This window comes from Natator depressus, chromosome 10 (assembly GCF_965152275.1).
Source record: "Natator depressus isolate rNatDep1 chromosome 10, rNatDep2.hap1, whole genome shotgun sequence".
NCBI lineage: Eukaryota > Metazoa > Chordata > Testudines > Cheloniidae > Natator > Natator depressus.
The window spans coordinates 3474800-3492717 of record NC_134243.1 but is presented as its reverse complement, the minus strand read 5'-3'; the positions used below and the strand labels follow the sequence as shown (position 1 = coordinate 3492717).

Genomic DNA, 17918 nt, shown 5'->3' with positions numbered 1-17918 from the left:
CCGGTGTGCAGAGATCACGAAAGCAGCTGTGATTACAGACCAGTTCGCTGTCCCAATAACCCCAGCTGCCCACCTCTCTTGAAAATGAACCTGGAGGCGCATCTCAAAGAGTGCGAACACATCAAGTGCCCTCATTCCAAATACGGGTAAGCCGTGGGGCTCCGGGGACTGGCACTGGGAGAGTTGGCTGGGCCCCTCACTGCTAGGGGTGGTTTGACTCCATTTCTGGACGGCCTTTCAGACACCGGGTCCTTGGGCTAGTGGCAGCTCTGCCCAGGGCTGGGCAGGGCCCTGAGACCGAATCTGGTGCTTGGCCTCACTCTCTGTGGCCAAGAAGGTCTGCAGAAGGGAGCACGTTGAGCTCCCCCACAGGCAAGCATAGCGCACGCTGCTCAGGTGTGGCCACTGCTGGCCGTTCGGGAGTGTCCTGAGGAGACTTCAGCTGGAGAGCCTGCTAGAGAGCCTGGCAGGATCTGTCCAGGGCAGAACTGATACAAGGATAATGGAAGTGCAGCTGAGGCCGCTGCTCTGTGTGCTGGAATCCCTGGACAGGAAGGTTTCCTCGTCTGGGAAGTGCCCGGCCTGCAGGACAGAAGGCCTGAGGGCACTGGCATGGCTAGGACCCAGTGCCAGAAGTGGAGGAATAGATTCTACTGCTCTCCTGGAAGGTGGCTGTTGTGTGAGGAGACTCCCCATCATGGGGCCATCCCCTGATGTATGACTGCAGAGCTTGGATCTGCTAGAACAGTTGCAATGCACAGACCAGCCTCGGCAATTTGCCAGAAGCCTGGGTGCATGCGTGAGGCCCAAGCCAGCACCCATTGTGCCAGCTGGAGCTTGCCCCTTGACTTTAACGGCAGCTGGACAGGGCCTTTGTAGAGCACGCGCACTGACATAATACTTCAGATCCTGCCTGGGATCTGCTTGTTCTTGGAACTTCCTGGAGAGACGAATCGCAAAAGCCTACTTGGGCAAGTTCCCCAGGTGCAGCGCTCAGCCTCAGCCTTCTCCTGTGCTTACAGGGGAGGGGTGGCTGCAGCCACGACTGGCCTTTGGGCACCTCAGCCCTTAGTGGAAGCCCTGCAGCACCACAGAGATCCCTCCAGAGGGGAGTGGGGCGCAAGAGCCTTTGCCCTGTAGCTGTCTAAATGCCCAGCCCAGGAGCCAGTGAGCACTAGGCCCTCCCAACAGAGCCTCGTTCCAGCCTTCATCTCTCCCCCTTCCCTCCAGGTGTACGTTCATAGGAAATCAAGACACCTATGAGACTCACTTGGAGATGTGTAAGTTTGAGGGGCTGAAGGAGTTCCTGCAGCAGACAGACGACCGCTTCCATGAGATGCAGGTGGCAATGGCTCAGAAGGACCAAGAAATCGCCTTCCTGCGCTCAATGCTGGGCAAGCTCTCAGAGAAGATTGACCAGTTGGAGAAGAACCTGGAGCTCAAGTTTGGTGAGTCTCCAGGGCAAGGGCATGGCTCCTCCTTCAGGGCTTTACAGCTAGGTGGTCATGTTTGTCAAGTGTTTAAACTTTCCATTCACACCATAGTGAAAACTAGCTGTGGGCAAACCTCAGGAGGGTCAGGGATTCCCTTTGGCTGAACAACCAAAATTCAGCTGATCTTCGGAGCTACCTGGATTTCTTGGGTCTGCAGGGTTGGGGCCTGATCCGTCAGTTCTTATGCTGGAAATAATTTCCCTTGGGAATTTAAAAGTCCCTTATTAAGGTTTACCACGACTCAGCTTCCACACAAGTGTTCCTTTATTAGTCAAACGGCCACTGGGTCTTAATTACATCCAAATATCAGTACAGGCATATACACACACACACACACACACACACATATTTTATATCCTAACAGCAACACAATTGTAAGCATTGGCCCAAATACTCACAGCACAATCAGGCCTGGGAGATTCCTTCCCATCGTGGAGTAACTCCAGAGGGGTACGGAAAAGGCTCAGCTAGAGAAACATCTACAAGCCTTGCTTCTTATACCCCAGAACAAAGAAGTGATGTTCCTGCTGGTTAGTGAACGTCAGCCAAAGACACAAAAGGGAGTCAGGGTTTAACCCTGGACCCGGGGCCCAATTAACCAGGGTGTTTATATTTCTGTTAGTTCAGCCCCAGCCTTCAGTAAGTGTCACGGAGTGTGGGGGAGTCCAGGCCCTGCACCCCTCTTCCTGGGATTCACTGAGACTCTCAGCCAGCCAGTAAAACAGAAGGTTTATTGGACAACAGGAACACAGTCCAAAACAGAGCTTGTGGGGTACACCCAGGACCCCTCAGTGAAGTCCTTCTGGGGGAGCAGGGAGCTTAGACCCCAGCCCTGGGGTTCCCTGTGTTCCTCCACCCAGCCCCAAACTGAAACTAAACCCACCGAGCAGGTTCCCTGCTGCAGCCTCCGTCCACATTCCTGGGCAGAGGTGTCACCTCCCCCTCCCCCTCCTGGCTCAGGTGACAGGCTCTCAGGTCTCCCGTCCCCAGGGCACATTCCCAGGTCAACACTCCCCCCTCCCTGCTGCGTCACATCGTCACAACTCTCCCCCCTTCGAGACTGAACTGAGCGGGGTCACTGTGACCAGTGACCTGGGGAAGTTCGGGGCCCCCTCTCCGGGACAGCGCATCCGCTATCAGGTTGGCACTTCCCTTCACATGGACCACGTCCATGTCGTAATCCTGCAGGAGCAGGCTCCACCTCAGGAGCTTGGCGTTGGCTCCTTTCATCTGGTGCAGCCAGGTCAGGGGAGAGTGGTCGGTGTACACGGTGAAGTGTCGCCCGAAGAGATAGGGCTCTAGTTTCTTGAGGGCCCACACCATGGCCAGGCACTCCTTCTCGATGGCCGCGTAGTGTTGCTCCCGGGGTAGCAACTTCTTGCTCAGGTACACGATGGGGTGTCTCTCCCCCTTTTCATCCTCCTGCATTAACACCGCCCCCAGTCCCGTGTCTGACGCGTCGGTGAACACCACAAAGGGCTTGTCAAAGTCTGGGTTTGCTAGAACTGGGCCACTGACCAGAGCCTCCTTCAGCGCCCGGAAAGCCTCCTGGCACTGCTCGGTCCAGACCACCTTGTCTGGCTTCCCCTTCTTGCATAGCTCAGTGATGGGGGTGGCTATGGCGCTAAAGTGGGGCACAAATCTTCGGTAGTATCCTGCCATCCCAATAAAGGCTTGGACCTGCTTTTTGGTGTGGGGAGCGGGCCAGTCTCTGATCACCTCCACCTTGGCCGGTTCCGGCTTTAGGCGGCCGCTCCCCACCCGATGGCCCAGGTAAGATACTTCAGCCATCCCCACCTTGCACTTCTCCGCTTTGACAGTCAGCCCAGCCCCCTGGAGTCGGTCCAGCACTTGTCTAACCTGGGACACGTGGTCCTCCCAGGTCTGGCTAAAGACACAGATGTCGTCAATATACGCCACGGCAAAACTCTCCATCCCCCTCAGGAGCTGGTCCACCAGGCGCTGGAAGGTGGCCGGCGCTCCCTTGAGGCCGAAAGGCAGGGTCAGAAACTCATAGAGCCCCAGAGGGGTGATAAAGGCCGATTTCAGCCAGGCATCTGCATCCAGCGGCACTTGCCAGTAGCCCTTTGTAAGGTCCATGGTGGTAAGGTACCGAGCTCCTCCCAGCTTGTCTAGGAGCTCGTCCGGCCTGGGCATGGGGTAGGCATCCGATACAGTGATGGCATTGAGCTTCCGATAGTCCACACAGAACCGGACTGACCCATCCCTTTTGGGGACCAGCACCACCGGCGAGGCCCAAGGGCTGGCCGATGGCTGGATCACCCCCAAAGCCAGCATGTCCCGGACCTCTCTTTCCAGGTCCTGAGCAGTTTTCCCTGTGACTCGGAAGGGGGAGCATCTTATCGGCGGGTGCGACCCTGTCCGCACCCGGTGGACAGTCAGATTAGTGCGTCCAGGCTGGTTGGAAAACAGCTGTCGGTACGGATGCAGCACCCCCCTGACCTCAGCTTGCTGGGCAGGGGTGAGCTGATCCGAGAGGGGGATTGTTTCCAGGGGGGAACCAGCTCTGGTCCCAGGGAATAGATCTACTAAAGGGTCATCTCCCTGCTCCTCCCACTGACCACACACAGCTAACACCACATTCCCCCTGGCATAATATGGCTTCATCATATTCACATGGTACACCCGGCGGTGGTGGGCCCGGTTCGACAGCTCCACCACATAGTTTACCTCATTGAGCTGCTTGACGACCTTGAACGGGCCCTCCCAGGTGGCCTGTAGTTTGTTCTTTCTCACCGGGATGAGAACCATCACCTGATCCCCGGTGGCGTAGGCACGGGCCCGCGCCGTGCGGTCATACCAGACCTTCTGCTTCCTCTGGGCTCTGGCCAGATTCTCCCTGGCCAGGCCCATGAGTTCAGCCAGTCTCTCTCGGAAGGTCAGGACATACTCCACCACTGACTCTCCATCGGGAGTGGCCTTCCCCTCCCACTCGTCTCTCATCAGGTCCAGGGGGCCCCTCACCCTCCTTCCATATAACAGTTCGAAAGGCGAAAATCCGGTAGACTCCTGGGGCACCTCCCTGTACGCGAACAGCAGGTGAGGTAAGTACTTGTCCCAATCCTGCGGGTGCTGGTTCATAAAGGTTTTCAGCATCATCTTTAGCGTCCCGTTAAACCTCTCCACCAGCCCATTGGACTGGGGGTGATACGCTGAGGCCCAGTCATGCCGGACCCCACATTTCTCCCACAAGCACCGGAGCAGGGCCGACATGAAGTTGGAGCCTTGGTCTGTCAAGACTTCCCTGGGGAACCCCACTCGGCTGAAAATGGTCAGGAGCGCATCTGCCACGGTGTCTGCTTCAATGGAAGCTAAGGGCACTGCCTCGGGGTAGCGGGTGGCGAAATCTACCACCACCAGAATGTATTTCTTCCCCGACCGGGTCGTCTTGCTGAGAGGCCCCACGATGTCCATGGCCACCTTCTGGAAAGGCTCCTCTATGATGGGCAAAGGTCTCAACGCCGCTTTCCCCTTGTCCCGGGCCTTCCCCACCCTCTGACAGGGGTCACAGGATCGGCAATACTGCCGGACGGTGGTAAAGACCCCGGGCCAGTAAAAGTTCTGTAGCAACCTCTGCCGGGTGCGCCGGATTCCCTGGTGCCCTGCGAGGGGGATGTCATGGGCCAGGGACAGGAGCTTGCGGCGGTACTTCTGGGGGACCACCAGCTGCCTCCTGATCCCACAGGACTCCCCTTCCCCCGGGGGAGCCCATTCTCGGTACAGGAACCCCTTCTCCCACAGGAACCTCTCCTGGCAGCCTCTCCTCATGGTCCGTCCCTCACTGAGGTCGGCCAGGTCCCTGAGCTTCTGCAAGGAGGGATCTTTCCTCAACTCGGCCTGGAACTCAGCGGCTGGGGAAGGGATGGGGCCCGGTTCCCCCTCCGTGGCCAGGTCTGAGGCCGCAGCCTCTCTGAGCCGTGCCCCTCGGCGCTCCCTCCCCACCCGAGTAGGGTCTCGCGCCTCCAGTGTGGTACCCTCCCCAGGGTCAGGTCGCAGTGCCCCTCGCCGGCTCTGGCTACGGGTCACAACCAGGGCGGTCTGGGGGTCGCTTGGCCAGTCCTCTAGGTCTCCCCCCATCAAAACTTCAGTGGGCAAATGGTGGTGTACCCCCACCTCCTTGGGGCCCTCCTTGGTCCCCCATTTCAGGTGTACCCTTGCCACGGGCACCTTAAATGGGGTCCCGCCCACCCCCGTCAGGGTCAGGTAGGTGTTGGGCACCACCCGATCTGGGGCCACCACCTCGGGCCGGGCCAGCGTCACCTCCGCGCCCGTATCCCAGTATCCATTGACCTTCCTCCCATCCACCTCCAGGGGAACAAGGCACTCTCTCCGGAGGGACAGCCCCGCACCCACCCTGTAAACTGAGCACCCTGAGTCCAGAGCCTCCAGCCCTCTGGCGGGGCTGGCTGGGGGTACTCTTCCCTCCTGAGCAGGTGGCAAACTGGTAGCCCCCCTTTCCTGGGTCGCCTGCCCCTCGTCCAGCTGAGTCCCTACCCAGTTAACCCTGGGTAGGTTGGGTCTGCTCAGTTTGTCCCGGAGCCCGGGGCACTGGGCCCGTACGTGGCCTCTCTGGCCACAGTGATAGCAGCTCAGGTCACGTTGGTCCCCTCGAACGGGTCGGAGGGGCCCGACACCAGGCGTTCCCCTTTGGAGGGGGTTCTCCCTATTTCCCCGCTGGGAGGCCCCATGGTGACTCTCTCTCTGCATCGGGGGGGGCCTGTTCTTTTGGGACTCCTCCCGGCTACCCCCTGACCGACTGTTCACAAACTCGTCGGCCAGCTGCCCTGCATGCTGGGGGTTCGCGAGCTTTTTGTCCACCAGCCACAGTCTCAGGTCGGAAGGGCACTGTTCATACAGGTGCTCCAGTACAAACAGGTCAAGCAGGTCCTCTTTAGTTTGGGCCCCCGCTGTCCACTTGCGGGCATATCCCTGCATCCTGTTGACCAGTTGTAGGTAGGTGACCTCAGGCGTTTTACGCTGACTCCGGAACCTTCTCCGGTACATCTCGGGGGTCAGCCCAAACTCACGGAGCAGGGCCTGTTTGAACAGTTCATAGTCCCCTGCCTCTGCCCCTGTCATCCGGCTGTAGACCTCCACGGCTTTGGGGTCCAGTAAGGGGGTGAGGAACTGGAGCCTGTCTGCAGGGTCAACCCTGTGCAGCTCGCAGGCATTCTCAAAGGCCGTCAGGAAGCTATCTATGTCCTCCCCCTCCTTCCGCTGGGCCAGGAAGCACTTATCAAAGCTCCTTGCAGTCTTGGGTCCCCCCGCACTCACCGCAGCCGGGGCCCCACTGCTCCTCAGCCTGGCCAGCTCCAGTTCATGCTGTCTTTGTTTCTCCTTCTCCTGCTGCTCATGTTGACGTTCCCTCTCCTTCTCCTGACGCTCCCTCTCCTTCTCCTCCTGCTCATGTTGACGTTGTTTCTCCTCATGTTGACGTTGTTTCTCCTCATGTTGACGTTGTTTTTCATGATCCTCCAGCTCCCTCATTTTCCTCTCCCTCTCCCATTCCAGCCGCATCCGCTCCAGGGATGGGGAGCTCCGCTGGGAGGATCCCCTGCTGGCTGCTGGGGTCAGGGGGCCCTCGGTATTCGCTGGGCTTCCCACAACCCCTCCCCCAGGCATGGGTAGGAAGGGTCTCGGGGTGTCCTGGGCAGCAGTCTGACCCCTCCCAGCCTGGTCAGGCCCCAGGGCCCACGCTGCGTCCGCCGGGCGGCTTCCCTCAGGGACAGGGATTGGGTCATCCAAGCGATCCCTCTCCTCCAGCTGGGCAATCAGCTGTTCCTTGGTGGACCTCCCGACGCGCAGCCCCCTCTGCCTGCACAGCTCCACCAGGTCGCTCTTAAGGCGTTTAGCGTACATCTCCCGGCTGGCCACTCGCAGGCCGGGCAGCTGTCCACGGTTTCCAGGAAAAGCCCCTAGTGTGCCAGTCCTTCTTGAGGTCACCACCTCTTTGCCAGGGTCGAGCTGCAGACTCCTCCGCCCCTGGGACCGCTCGCTGCAATCCCCCGGGGGACCCTGTTACTGCAAAAGTCCTTCTCTCTGGTCACACACTCCCAGGGGTTAACCGCCCCCTGAAACCGTCTCTCTCTGAATCTTCAGCACGCCTGGTCCCCGTCAATCCCCCTTCGTTTTACTGTTCCCCAGTCACTTACTGCAGGAAGCGCCGTTCACGGGGTGCAGTAGATCCCAACGCTGCCACCAGTTGTCACGGAGTGTGGGGGAGTCCAGGCCCTGCACCCCTCTTCCTGGGATTCACTGAGACTCTCAGCCAGCCAGTAAAACAGAAGGTTTATTGGACAACAGGAACACAGTCCAAAACAGAGCTTGTGGGGTACACCCAGGACCCCTCAGTGAAGTCCTTCTGGGGGAGCAGGGAGCTTAGACCCCAGCCCTGGGGTTCCCTGTGTTCCTCCACCCAGCCCCAAACTGAAACTAAACCCACCGAGCAGGTTCCCTGCTGCAGCCTCCGTCCACATTCCTGGGCAGAGGTGTCACCTCCCCCTCCCCCTCCTGGCTCAGGTGACAGGCTCTCAGGTCTCCCGTCCCCAGGGCACATTCCCAGGTCAACACTCCCCCCTCCCTGCTGCGTCACATCCTCACAGTAAGGTAACTGCAGTATTTCCAGGGTCACGACAAATGTAACACAAACAACCCATTATCTGTGCAAATACCCTGTGACAGTGAGTGAGTTTCCTGGCCAGGCGGCCCTGAGGTTGACAGACCTGCCATTCTGTCGCCCTAGATGTGCTGGATGAGAACCAAAGCAAGCTGAGCGAGGACCTGATGGAGTTCCGCAGGGATGCCTCCATGCTAAACGTGAGTCCTTTGCAGGATACAGGGCGGCGTGGAGGAGCCTGTCCATTGTATTCAGCAGTGGTTCTGGTTGGCAGGGGATTCTGGTGAAGAAAGGGTTAACAGCATGTACCTGTAAAGCTTCTCTTCCCTTGGGCGGGGGAGAGCCGGGTTAGGGCTTCAAAATGGCCAAGATCCAATTCCCTCCGCTTTGGCTCTCTTCACCCCCAGTTTTGTTCTTGTCGTAGCCAGGCAGGGATCCCTGTGTGTGCCAGGTGCAAAGGGCTCCAGAGCACAGCTGGAATCTGGCCCCGGTGAGCAGCCCAGCAGGACACTTGTTGCCAGTAGCCAGGGCTTTGCCCGGAACTCTAGCACTCCTGGGCCTTTCTTTGCAGCCAGGGATCGGCCCAGGGCCTGCCACAAGCGTGGCTGGTTCTTTGGGTCTTTACCGCGGTTCTCTCTTACCACTGGCAGGAGAATTGTGCAGAGCCACAATCACTGTCTAGTACTAGCATGTAGCAAGCCCTTGGCAGCCCTTTCTGGCGCTTCTCAGGGCATTGATAGGATCAGGGTTCAGGTGGGACACGTCCCACCAGCAGCGCACACCCCAGCTCTGTGCATGCTCCTCATGGCTGAGCGCAGAGAGCGCTAGCCCTGACTGACATAGATCCAGCCAGCTCCGTGGGAGATAGCAAGGTCTGGGCCCCAGAGCACTTTGTCGAGTCACCCCTGCAATATTTTCAGGTAAAGTGGATTTCGAAAGCACCGCAGAATGAGTAGCTCCTCATGACTGCCTGGCTCTGCCCGGTGTCAGTTTTAGGAAGAGGAAGGATCATGCATTTTGAAAGGTGTACGAGTGTCCATATCCATACCTTGATCCCGGGAAGACCCAGGCTGAGCCCTGTACCCACAGGAGTGTGAAAGCAGATGTCTGCTCACCTCTGCAGAGACAACATGCATGGCTATAAGGAAGGTGCTTCCAGACCTCCACTTTCCTCTGGCCAGAGAACGAACCCCCTGGGTGGGCAGTGCTAGGCGCTCCTGTCCTCAGTCAGGAGGATGCTGGCTTGAGTTCTCAGCGTTTGTAGGGGAGGTATTAAAGCAGTGGCTCAGACTCTGTGGGAAGCATAGCGGAGCACCTGCCAGTTCCAGGACTCTGGATTGATTTCAGTTGCTCTGCTCCTAACCCCGCTTGGTTTGTTTTTCAGGATGAACTGTCCCACATCAATGCCCGCCTCAACATGGGCATCTTAGGATGTGAGTACAAGCTTGATGCTCTCTCCCTCGGCTTGCCCCAGAACGTTAGGCTTGTTGTTAGGATTTTCAGCAGATCCCTTTTGGAGCAGTAACCGTGTTGTGTCGGCAAAGCTTCAGCTGACTCAGTGTATTTCCCATAATGCATTTCAGGCTAGTGTAACACTCCAGCTATTGTCTGTCACTAGAGGGCTCAGTAGAGCCCTCCCCTCTGAGCTCCATGGCCGGTTCTGTGCTGGCGGGGCTTAGCATCATGATTCCCCTAACCCTCTCCTGCCTCTTCTCACTCCACAGCATATGATCCTCAGCAGATCTTCAAATGCAAGGGGACCTTTGTCGGGCACCAAGGCCCTGTCTGGTGTCTGTGTGTTTACTCCATAGGAGACTTGCTTTTCAGTGGCTCCTCAGACAAAACCATTAAGGTAAGAGCCTCCCAGCATTTGCATGCATTAGACAGGACCACCCACTCCTCCGCTGAGCTCTGAGTTTACCTGCCCGGCGCCAGGTTGGAGCTGAAATGGCTCTTCCCAGCTACACCTGGGCCGGAAGCATTGTTCAGTTATCAGCAGGAAGACGCCAGACCTCCAAGTCTCATCTCAGAGAGAAATACAGGCTTTGGAGCTCCGTATGAAAATCTGATCCTGATCTCGCTCCTGCTGTTCATGTTTACACCTTGTCCCAATCTCAGCATTTTAGCTGCTAATTCTTTATTTTCCGTGGTGGCTAAAGCCCTTTTAGACGCTGAAAAACAAACCAGCTTTTCCCTACGAAATGTGCCCATTTTACAGACGTTGTTTGCTTTCCCTTGTCCTGCTTTTGAGTAGAGCAAACAGACAGTCCCACCAAAACAATAGTTTCAAATGTTATCCTGGCCAGCCACCAGTGTCACGATGACTGACTGATGGATGGATGTCAGCAAAGCTCTGGGAATTGTGTATTTCACTGATTACTAGAAAACAGGGTGCCTATAGACCCTACACAAACAGAGACGGTCGTGGTTTAATCTTGATTCTTTTGGGTTTATTTATTTAAGGGCTGGGAGCCATGACTTCTGGGTTCCAATCCTGCCTGAGCCGCTGACGCTCAGATCTGGGGCAAGTCACTTGAGGCCTTGTTGGCTGGATTTTCTCCCCAGGGGAGCTGAGCTCTCTCTGCTTCTGTTGACATCAGTGAACGCTGTGTGTACTCAGCACCAATGGCAATTGGCCGGGTCATCTCTCTGGGCCTCATTTACCCATCCATATGCTGGGAGTAAGAATTCTTAATGACCTGTGGCCGAGGGGCATCGGAAGCCTTAGGGCACGGAAAGTGGCAAGTGCTTAAAGATCTGAGGCTGGCAAAGCATAATTCCTAGTGTTCCATTTGTCTGCATTTTTCTCCCAACACTTTGAATTCTGAGATAAAGGATGTGGTTTTAAACCTGATTTCCATTGGCTGGAGCCACAAATGCCAACATGTAGGCATGGTGGGGTATCTAAGCGGGGAGGCCAGGCTAGAAAAGCAGGCCCAATCTTGATTAGCAGGAACTTCCCTCTTCTCTCTGCCTGTGTCCTGCTCTCCCAGCATGGAAAGCTGTTGCTGTAGGGTTGGTTTTGAGGTCACTTGTACAAATAGCATGTAATACTCAGCAGCTGAAATCCCCATGCAGCAGGAATGATAATGGGGAACACAAATTCTTCATGCTCAACCACTGGGAGTGATGAGAAAAGAAGCAGGGAAAGCTAGCTGTGCAGTAACTAGCCCTCACCACCCGTGTGTTTTGCTTGATTCCATCAAGGTCCCCCAGCTGAAATTGCCTGGCATTTTCTTAGTACGGTTTTTAGGAAAGTTTGTTGTCCGCCCTAGCGCTGTGGAGCTGCTGTGGCTGCATTTCAGTGTTTGGTGTCCCTTGGAAATTCAGTGTGACCCTGCTTGCGAAATTTCCTTTCCTAGATGTGCTCATCTCTGCCGGTCAGACAGGAAAACGGGTGCCACAGGAAACAGCTGACTGATTTCCCTGCTCTCCTGGCTCAGCTGACTTCCTGCTCTGATCCCCAGCTGCTCTCTAGTGCAGGCATGTGATCTCCTGCTAACTTGTCTTTCCTGTTAGGTGTGGGATACCTGCACTACATACAAGTGCCAAAAGACCTTGGAGGGCCACGATGGAATTGTCCTGGCTCTCTGCATTCAGGGGTGAGTGGAGTGGATGATTTTTGTGCCGCTGGCAAGGGAAATGGGGAATTGCGACGAGAGACTTGTGGTCTGTCCTCTGGCCTCTCCTAATTAGTGAATTATTAGAAGAGGGACTAAGATGTTAATTTCCTTCCTCATTCTGACCTGAGCACGTGCACCAGGCTTTTACACACATGTGGATTGGAGGGGCCAGAATCCCAGATCTCCCCTTTTAATAAGCCAGAGGGACAAATGGGCCAGGTCATCGGAGTGAAAAGCCCCTTCGTCCCAACGCCCGCTCTCCACAGCCGCACCAGCCCTGCCGCCTGGGAGATGATGAGCCTAGTGTTTTGTTGGGGGGCGGGGGGTGTCGCACCGGCTCCTTTCCTCTGAGCAGTCAGGGGTGGGGCAAGGAGGGTCTGAAAGGTGCGAGAATCCTGTTTCTGACCTTTGTGTCCTGGGAGCAGAGCCCCAGGCACAGCTGAAATCCCACAGGTGGCTCTCCCTTGCTGACGCCCTTTCGTTTTCTTGTGACGTTACAGGAACAAGCTCTACAGCGGCTCTGCTGACTGCACCATCATTGTGAGTATGTGGGGCCGCCCTGGCTACAAGTCAGCACGTGGGAGGTTACAGGGTGGCCCCCGGCTGCTAGAGCACAAGAGCCTGTGAAAAGCAGCACCTCAAATGTCCTCTTGGCTGGGAATGGCCTGAGAGAGCGAGAGAACACCTGAATCCCTTGCGTGTGGTTTCCCCATCCCAGGGATGAATTTGTTTGGGTTTTATAATAATAAAAGGTGGGCGTTTGTGTCTTTCAAGTGTCCTAGACTTGACTAGACCCCCCAGTGCAGGGAGTGGGAGGCCCGGGCATTGGACTGGCTCAGGGATGACCATACGTAGCTTGGAATAAGTGACAAGTTCTAATCCAGCAGTGGCTTCCTGGGAAGGCTCTGGCCTGCCACACGAGGGACCAGGCCTCCAGCTTCTGTGGCCAGCCAGGGCTGGGAGTGTGGCCCCCAGCCACTGAATGCTCACCACTTCTTCTGGCTGATTAGCAAGAGGCTGTGTTAGTGTCTGGGATGAGAGTCCCACGCAGGAGCCCTCCAGCCGAACCTACGCCCATCAGAGAGGGGCTGTAAAGAGAGGCCTAGATCCTCTGGGCACGGCTGCCCTCTATCACCCACCCAGCAGAATAGCTCCTGTGTGACAACTGCCCTTGCTGTGTTTTCCTGCTGGGGGGTATTTCCAGGGCAGGTAGGTGAGAGGGGGAGACTGCAGGGGGTTTCCAAAGCAGGCCAATCCCTAACCAGTTTTGTCTTCCTTTTTGAGGTCTGGGATATTCAGACCTTGCAGAAGGTGAACACGATCCGAGCACATGACAATCCTGTTTGCACTTTGGTCTCCTCACACAACATGCTGTTCAGTGGCTCCCTTAAAGCCATTAAGGTAGGGGGCTGAGAAGGCACCTGCTGGGGTTGGGTGGCCATTTGGGGCCAAGTTGGCCGGCAAGAAAAGGCTCTTTTGGCCTTGTGTGCGTATGTCGGCATGTGGCCTGGTTAGCGTTGCAGCATGAGCTTAGGGGGAGCAGGAAGGAGCACTAGGAAGGACGGCCAGTGCTCCCTGCCGCCGAGGCTGCAAGCAGATTCTGGAGCAGCTGCCTGAAGAGCCTTGTTTGTTTCTGTTGACTCCTAAAAATCGGAGGCTGGGGGCAAGTGTGTAGTTGGTGTGTACTTGTGCAAACACACAAACCCATATGGGGGGCTTGTGTACCATGTGCTTTCAGCAGGGCGCTGGGATCAGGGCCAACGGAGCAGTGATTTCAGGTGCCTCTGGTTTTGGGTGTCTGACACCGCCGCTCTCACTTCTCCCCCCACATGCAAGGGCCAGGATGGGATCGAGGCCCCACTTCCACCCTCTTTGGGGACCTTGTGTTGTCTCTGCACAGAGGTGGATTTCGTGCAGGAAGCAGCCCTGCAGCTAGTCGTAGCCATTTGGACTGGTCTTTCTGACCACAATGGCCCTGCTTAGCAGTGTGCAAGCTGACCCATCACGTCCCTTTCCAATCCCTGTGTATGTGTGTGCGCCTGCCACAGGTCTGGGACATCGTGGGCACCGAACTCAAGCTGAAAAAGGAATTGACAGGTCTCAATCACTGGGTGCGAGCACTTGTGGCTTCTCAAAACTATCTGTACAGTGGGTCTTACCAAACAATCAAGGTACGTACGCTGATGGCATGCGAGAGCACTGACTTCCCAACTGGGCAAAACCAAAGGCAGCCAGGCGCACTCTGCGGCGTGCTTGCACAGCTGTTGCGTCACTGGCACACTGGAGTTTACGCAGGCGACTGCGGCTGGTAGGTTCCCGTCTTTGCAGTAATATCAGAGTTTGGCAGGTCCACGCTGCTGCAGCTGCTGTTTGACATGAGCTAAGACAAACGCTGCCATGTAGCCGTGGCCCTTCTCCAGCTGCTGGGACATTATTGTCCATTCTCCTGCACTGACACGCCTGCTGATAAGAGAAGAGGGGCAGTGTCTGGGCTGCAGAAACACCATCAATCTGCATTTGGTTCCTGTAAGAGTCCTGTCTTTGTTGGCCCAGTCCCTGCTTGTTAACTTAGCAGCTGGTGTCTGGACTGTGTTAGAAAGTTGGGGTACATTGTGCCCGGCACCCACTGCTCCTGCCCGGCTCTGCTGTAGCACCCTCTCCCATCCTGTGACACTGGGGCCACCTCCCCTTCCCTTCCTGGCACAGAACCAGGCTCGAGCCCGGTTCTGCTGGGCCCAGCTCTGTATTTTGCTGCCTGTCAGATGGTGGCTGTGGGAGTGGTGCAGCTCATGCCTCAGTAGGAACTTGGCCAAGAGCCTTTCCACCTGTTGCTGACCCATTGGCCCTGCCTGGTTCAGAGCCACTGGCCCCAACGGGCCCTCCAGCTGGTCTGGAAAGGCACCTCCAGCTACGCACTGAGAGGAATCCAGTGTATCGCTCTGGGGCTTGCGCGTTCCTCTTGAGCCCGGGCTGCTGCACTGGGGCGACCCTGACCTGGGCGGGGACTGTTTCAGATCTGGGACATCCGGAACCTGGAGTGTGTCCATGTGCTGCAGACGTCAGGGGGCAGCGTGTACTCCATCGCCGTGACCAACCATCACATTGTGTGCGGCACCTACGAGAACCTCATCCATGTAAGAGCACGGAGTCTGGCGACGGGGCAGGAGGTGCAGCCCTGCCGCTCCCTCCCTGCAGAACAGGGGCACAGCATGGCTAGCCATGCCTGGGATATCCCCAGCATCTGCTGTGGCAACAGGCCCACCTCCCTCCTGCCCAGCGGGCTGACGGAGCCCCCCTGGGGGATGAGAGATGGGCTTCATTGCGGCTGTCCAGGCAATGTGCTTTCCCATTCCCTAGGGGCTGGCCTGAAACCCACCCTCTCGGGGCTGGGGGTGCCAGGCAGTCAGAGGATGCTGTTATCGTCTCTGCCTGGAATCCCGGACGCTGGCCTAGCTTTCTCCTGCTCTGCACCCTTGTCCGCTGACTGCGGCGCCTTGTCATGCTGAGCCGTCTCTCTCCTATTCTCCTCGCTCAGGTCTGGGATATCGAGTCTAAGGAGCAGGTGCGCACGCTGACTGGGCACGTGGGGACGGTGTATGCCCTGGCCGTCATCTCCACGCCGGACCAAACCAAAGTCTTCAGCGCGTCGTACGATCGCTCTCTTAGGGTACGTGCTGCGTGGCCTTGCCTAGCCGGGGGAGAGGCTCCTGAGGTGCGGCTCGCGTGGCTGAGGGGGAAGCAGCGTTGGGAGGCTAGTCCCCACGTAGACCTCACACCCTTCCCTCTCCACCTGCAGCCCGTGGGTCTTACTGCACTCCTTTGCTTTTAGGTTCTCAGTGTCAGGTAAGGAGGGGACTGGGAGTGAGGGGTCTTGGGCCACTCTGCTGTGTGTTCCTCAGGCCCTTCAGCTGTAAAACGGGGCTGGGTGCGGCCCTGTGTGATGGGAGCAGCTGCAGTGTCTTAATGTTTGGAAAGCCCCCAGACAAGGCTGCAGAGCGCTGCTGTTCCCGATGACAGTGACTAGTGATGCCACAGTGCAGAGCCGCGCAGAACCTGTTCAGTACGGCCTAGTCTGGCTCCGGCCTGGGACTCGGGAGAGCTGGGGTTAGTACCTGGCTGTGGGGCACTGTGCCGCTGAACTGAAGGAGTGAGAGGGAGGCAGATGATGTGGTGCTGGGACCATGTCCATACCCAGACAGCCGGGACATGGTGACGCACAGACACACTGTCTCAGTTCAGTGCCCCAGGCCCGGCTCCCATAACTAACCCGAGTCCCTGGGAGAGTAACATAGGTCACCGAAGGGCAAGGGAGGCCTCTAGGCTGGGGGTGGAGAATTCTCCGGGTCGTTCACACCCCCAGGTTGTTTCCTTCCCTTCGTGGCCAGAACCCTCTCCTCTGAGCCCCCTTGGTGCCTGGGAAGACAGGCCTTGCGGTCCCCGGCTTCACATTCACCCATCCTTGCATGTGCTTCCAGGTGTGGAGCATGGACAACATGATTTGCACTCAGACGCTGCTGCGGCACCAGGGCAGTGTGACGGCGCTCGCGGTCTCCAGGGGCCGCCTCTTCTCCGGCGCTGTGGACAGCACTGTTAAGGTCGGTCGCCCCTGAGCTTTCCCACTGCGGCTTCCTCCCCGTGGGGGAGAACCCAGCAGCTTGTCCTGGATGGAGGGGGTAGAATTACCAGCTGAGACTATCCTCATGAGCTCACTCCCTGAGCCCTGCCCTGCGGGGGGCGCGGTTTGGGGAGAGCAGCTGTTGCCACAACGTGTCCACTCTCTGGGGTTCCTGGACAGGCCAAGAGCTCCCCTTTCCTCCTGGCTCGCTAGGACAGCAGCCGGGGTCAGGGAGCAGAACGGGCCCCGGGCTGGCCAGCAGGGATCGCTATGGGCTCAGCTTTGAGAAGGGCGTTTTGGGGAAGGGCGCGGAAGGAACCAGCTGTGTTCCCTTGACTGACCTGGATCCTTGTTCACCCGTCCCTCCCTGCCCCCACAGGTCTGGACGTGCTAACGGCACGGATCCTGCACCCCGAGCTACCAAAATCTCCTTCTCCTCTGCCGGCCTGTTGGATGACCGACACCGCTCTGACATAGCTGCTGCTGCCCCGCTGCTCACCAGCACCACCGGCTGCCTTCCATCGGCCACAGCAACTGCGCCCTCAGCATTGCTAGTCCCTCCGACCTGCCGTCGCCCAGGGACGCCCCAGAAGTCAGCCATGTCCCACGTATTTCATGGGAGACCTGGCCTGCTGCCAGGGCCGGTGGGTCACTGCTGTTCTCTGTACTGCACACAGCACCGGGCAGAGGTTTTTGAGTGTGGTGTCACCACAGCAGAGCCGGGCCCAGGCTGGCTGGGCCGTTTGGGCCCAGCATGGTGCAGTTGGCGTGGGACGCCAGGCGGCAATGGGACAGCACAACTCAGCTGGTCACAGCGGAGCCTGTCGAGGAAGCAAAGAACCAGGAGCGAGGTCACTTTGCAAACAGGAGAACGGAGCTTCGGCCTTGCCCTCTGCTCGGGTTCGCACGGGCCCCTCTCTGTCTCTCTCGTATTTAATTTGACTGCCCAGACGATAGCGAGCTGTTGTTTGGCCTTTGAAGAGGAATCTTCCTTGTGTAGCCAGGTACGATTTTTACACCACAAGCTAGTTCTCTGATCAAGTAACACAAGCGCATTGGTTCACCCTCCCTGTAATTACAGTCTCCACATTAAAGAGAAAAAGCCTCTGTTGCATTTTTACTCACGTTTTCTACGGTTTTTAAGATTGTAATATAATTGGATTATTTCTTCATTGACAATAAAAGTGGAAAGTTGTTCCAGGCACGTGTGAGTTACTGGGGGGGGGCTCGCTGGGGGAGGGCCAGCTGCCACCTGCCTGGCCTTCCACGGGCACGCACTTCCCAACCCCGCACACCTGGGCAGGGGAGCTCGTCCCTGCGCCAGGCACAGCAGGTGTGGGAGGCCACTAGGGATATGTCTACATAGCCGCTAGACACTTGCAGCTGGCCTGAGCCCCGTGAGCCCGAGTCAGCTAAGGGCTCTTTCATTGCTGTGTAGACTTCTGGGCTTTGCTGGATCCCGGGCTCTGGGACCCTGCGAGGGTCACAGAGCTGGGGCTGCAGCCTGAACCCCGCATTCTGCAGAGCAACGAAACAGCCCCACAGCGTGA

The 17918-nt window shown here is 57.4% G+C and overlaps 1 protein-coding gene across 4 annotated transcripts in view; it reads left to right on the top strand.

Annotated features, from left to right (window-relative positions):
* Positions 1-17552, top strand: part of TRAF7 (TNF receptor associated factor 7) — a 52733-nt gene extending 35181 nt beyond the window's left edge. For all 4 annotated transcript variants that reach the window (XM_074965007.1, XM_074965010.1, XM_074965009.1 and 1 more), the window contains exons 9-21: positions 12-146; positions 1231-1448; positions 8257-8330; positions 9515-9563; positions 9855-9982; positions 11650-11732; positions 12254-12293; positions 13038-13154; positions 13802-13924; positions 14768-14887; positions 15289-15420; positions 16229-16348; positions 16748-17552. In XM_074965007.1, the coding sequence (XP_074821108.1) occupies positions 12-146; positions 1231-1448; positions 8257-8330; positions 9515-9563; positions 9855-9982; positions 11650-11732; positions 12254-12293; positions 13038-13154; positions 13802-13924; positions 14768-14887; positions 15289-15420; positions 16229-16348; positions 16748-16762 (1354 nt within the window). In that variant the 3' untranslated portion in view covers positions 16763-17552. The remainder of the gene's footprint in view (positions 1-11; positions 147-1230; positions 1449-8256; positions 8331-9514; positions 9564-9854; positions 9983-11649; positions 11733-12253; positions 12294-13037; positions 13155-13801; positions 13925-14767; positions 14888-15288; positions 15421-16228; positions 16349-16747) is intronic.
* Positions 17553-17918: the final 366 nt, after the last annotated feature.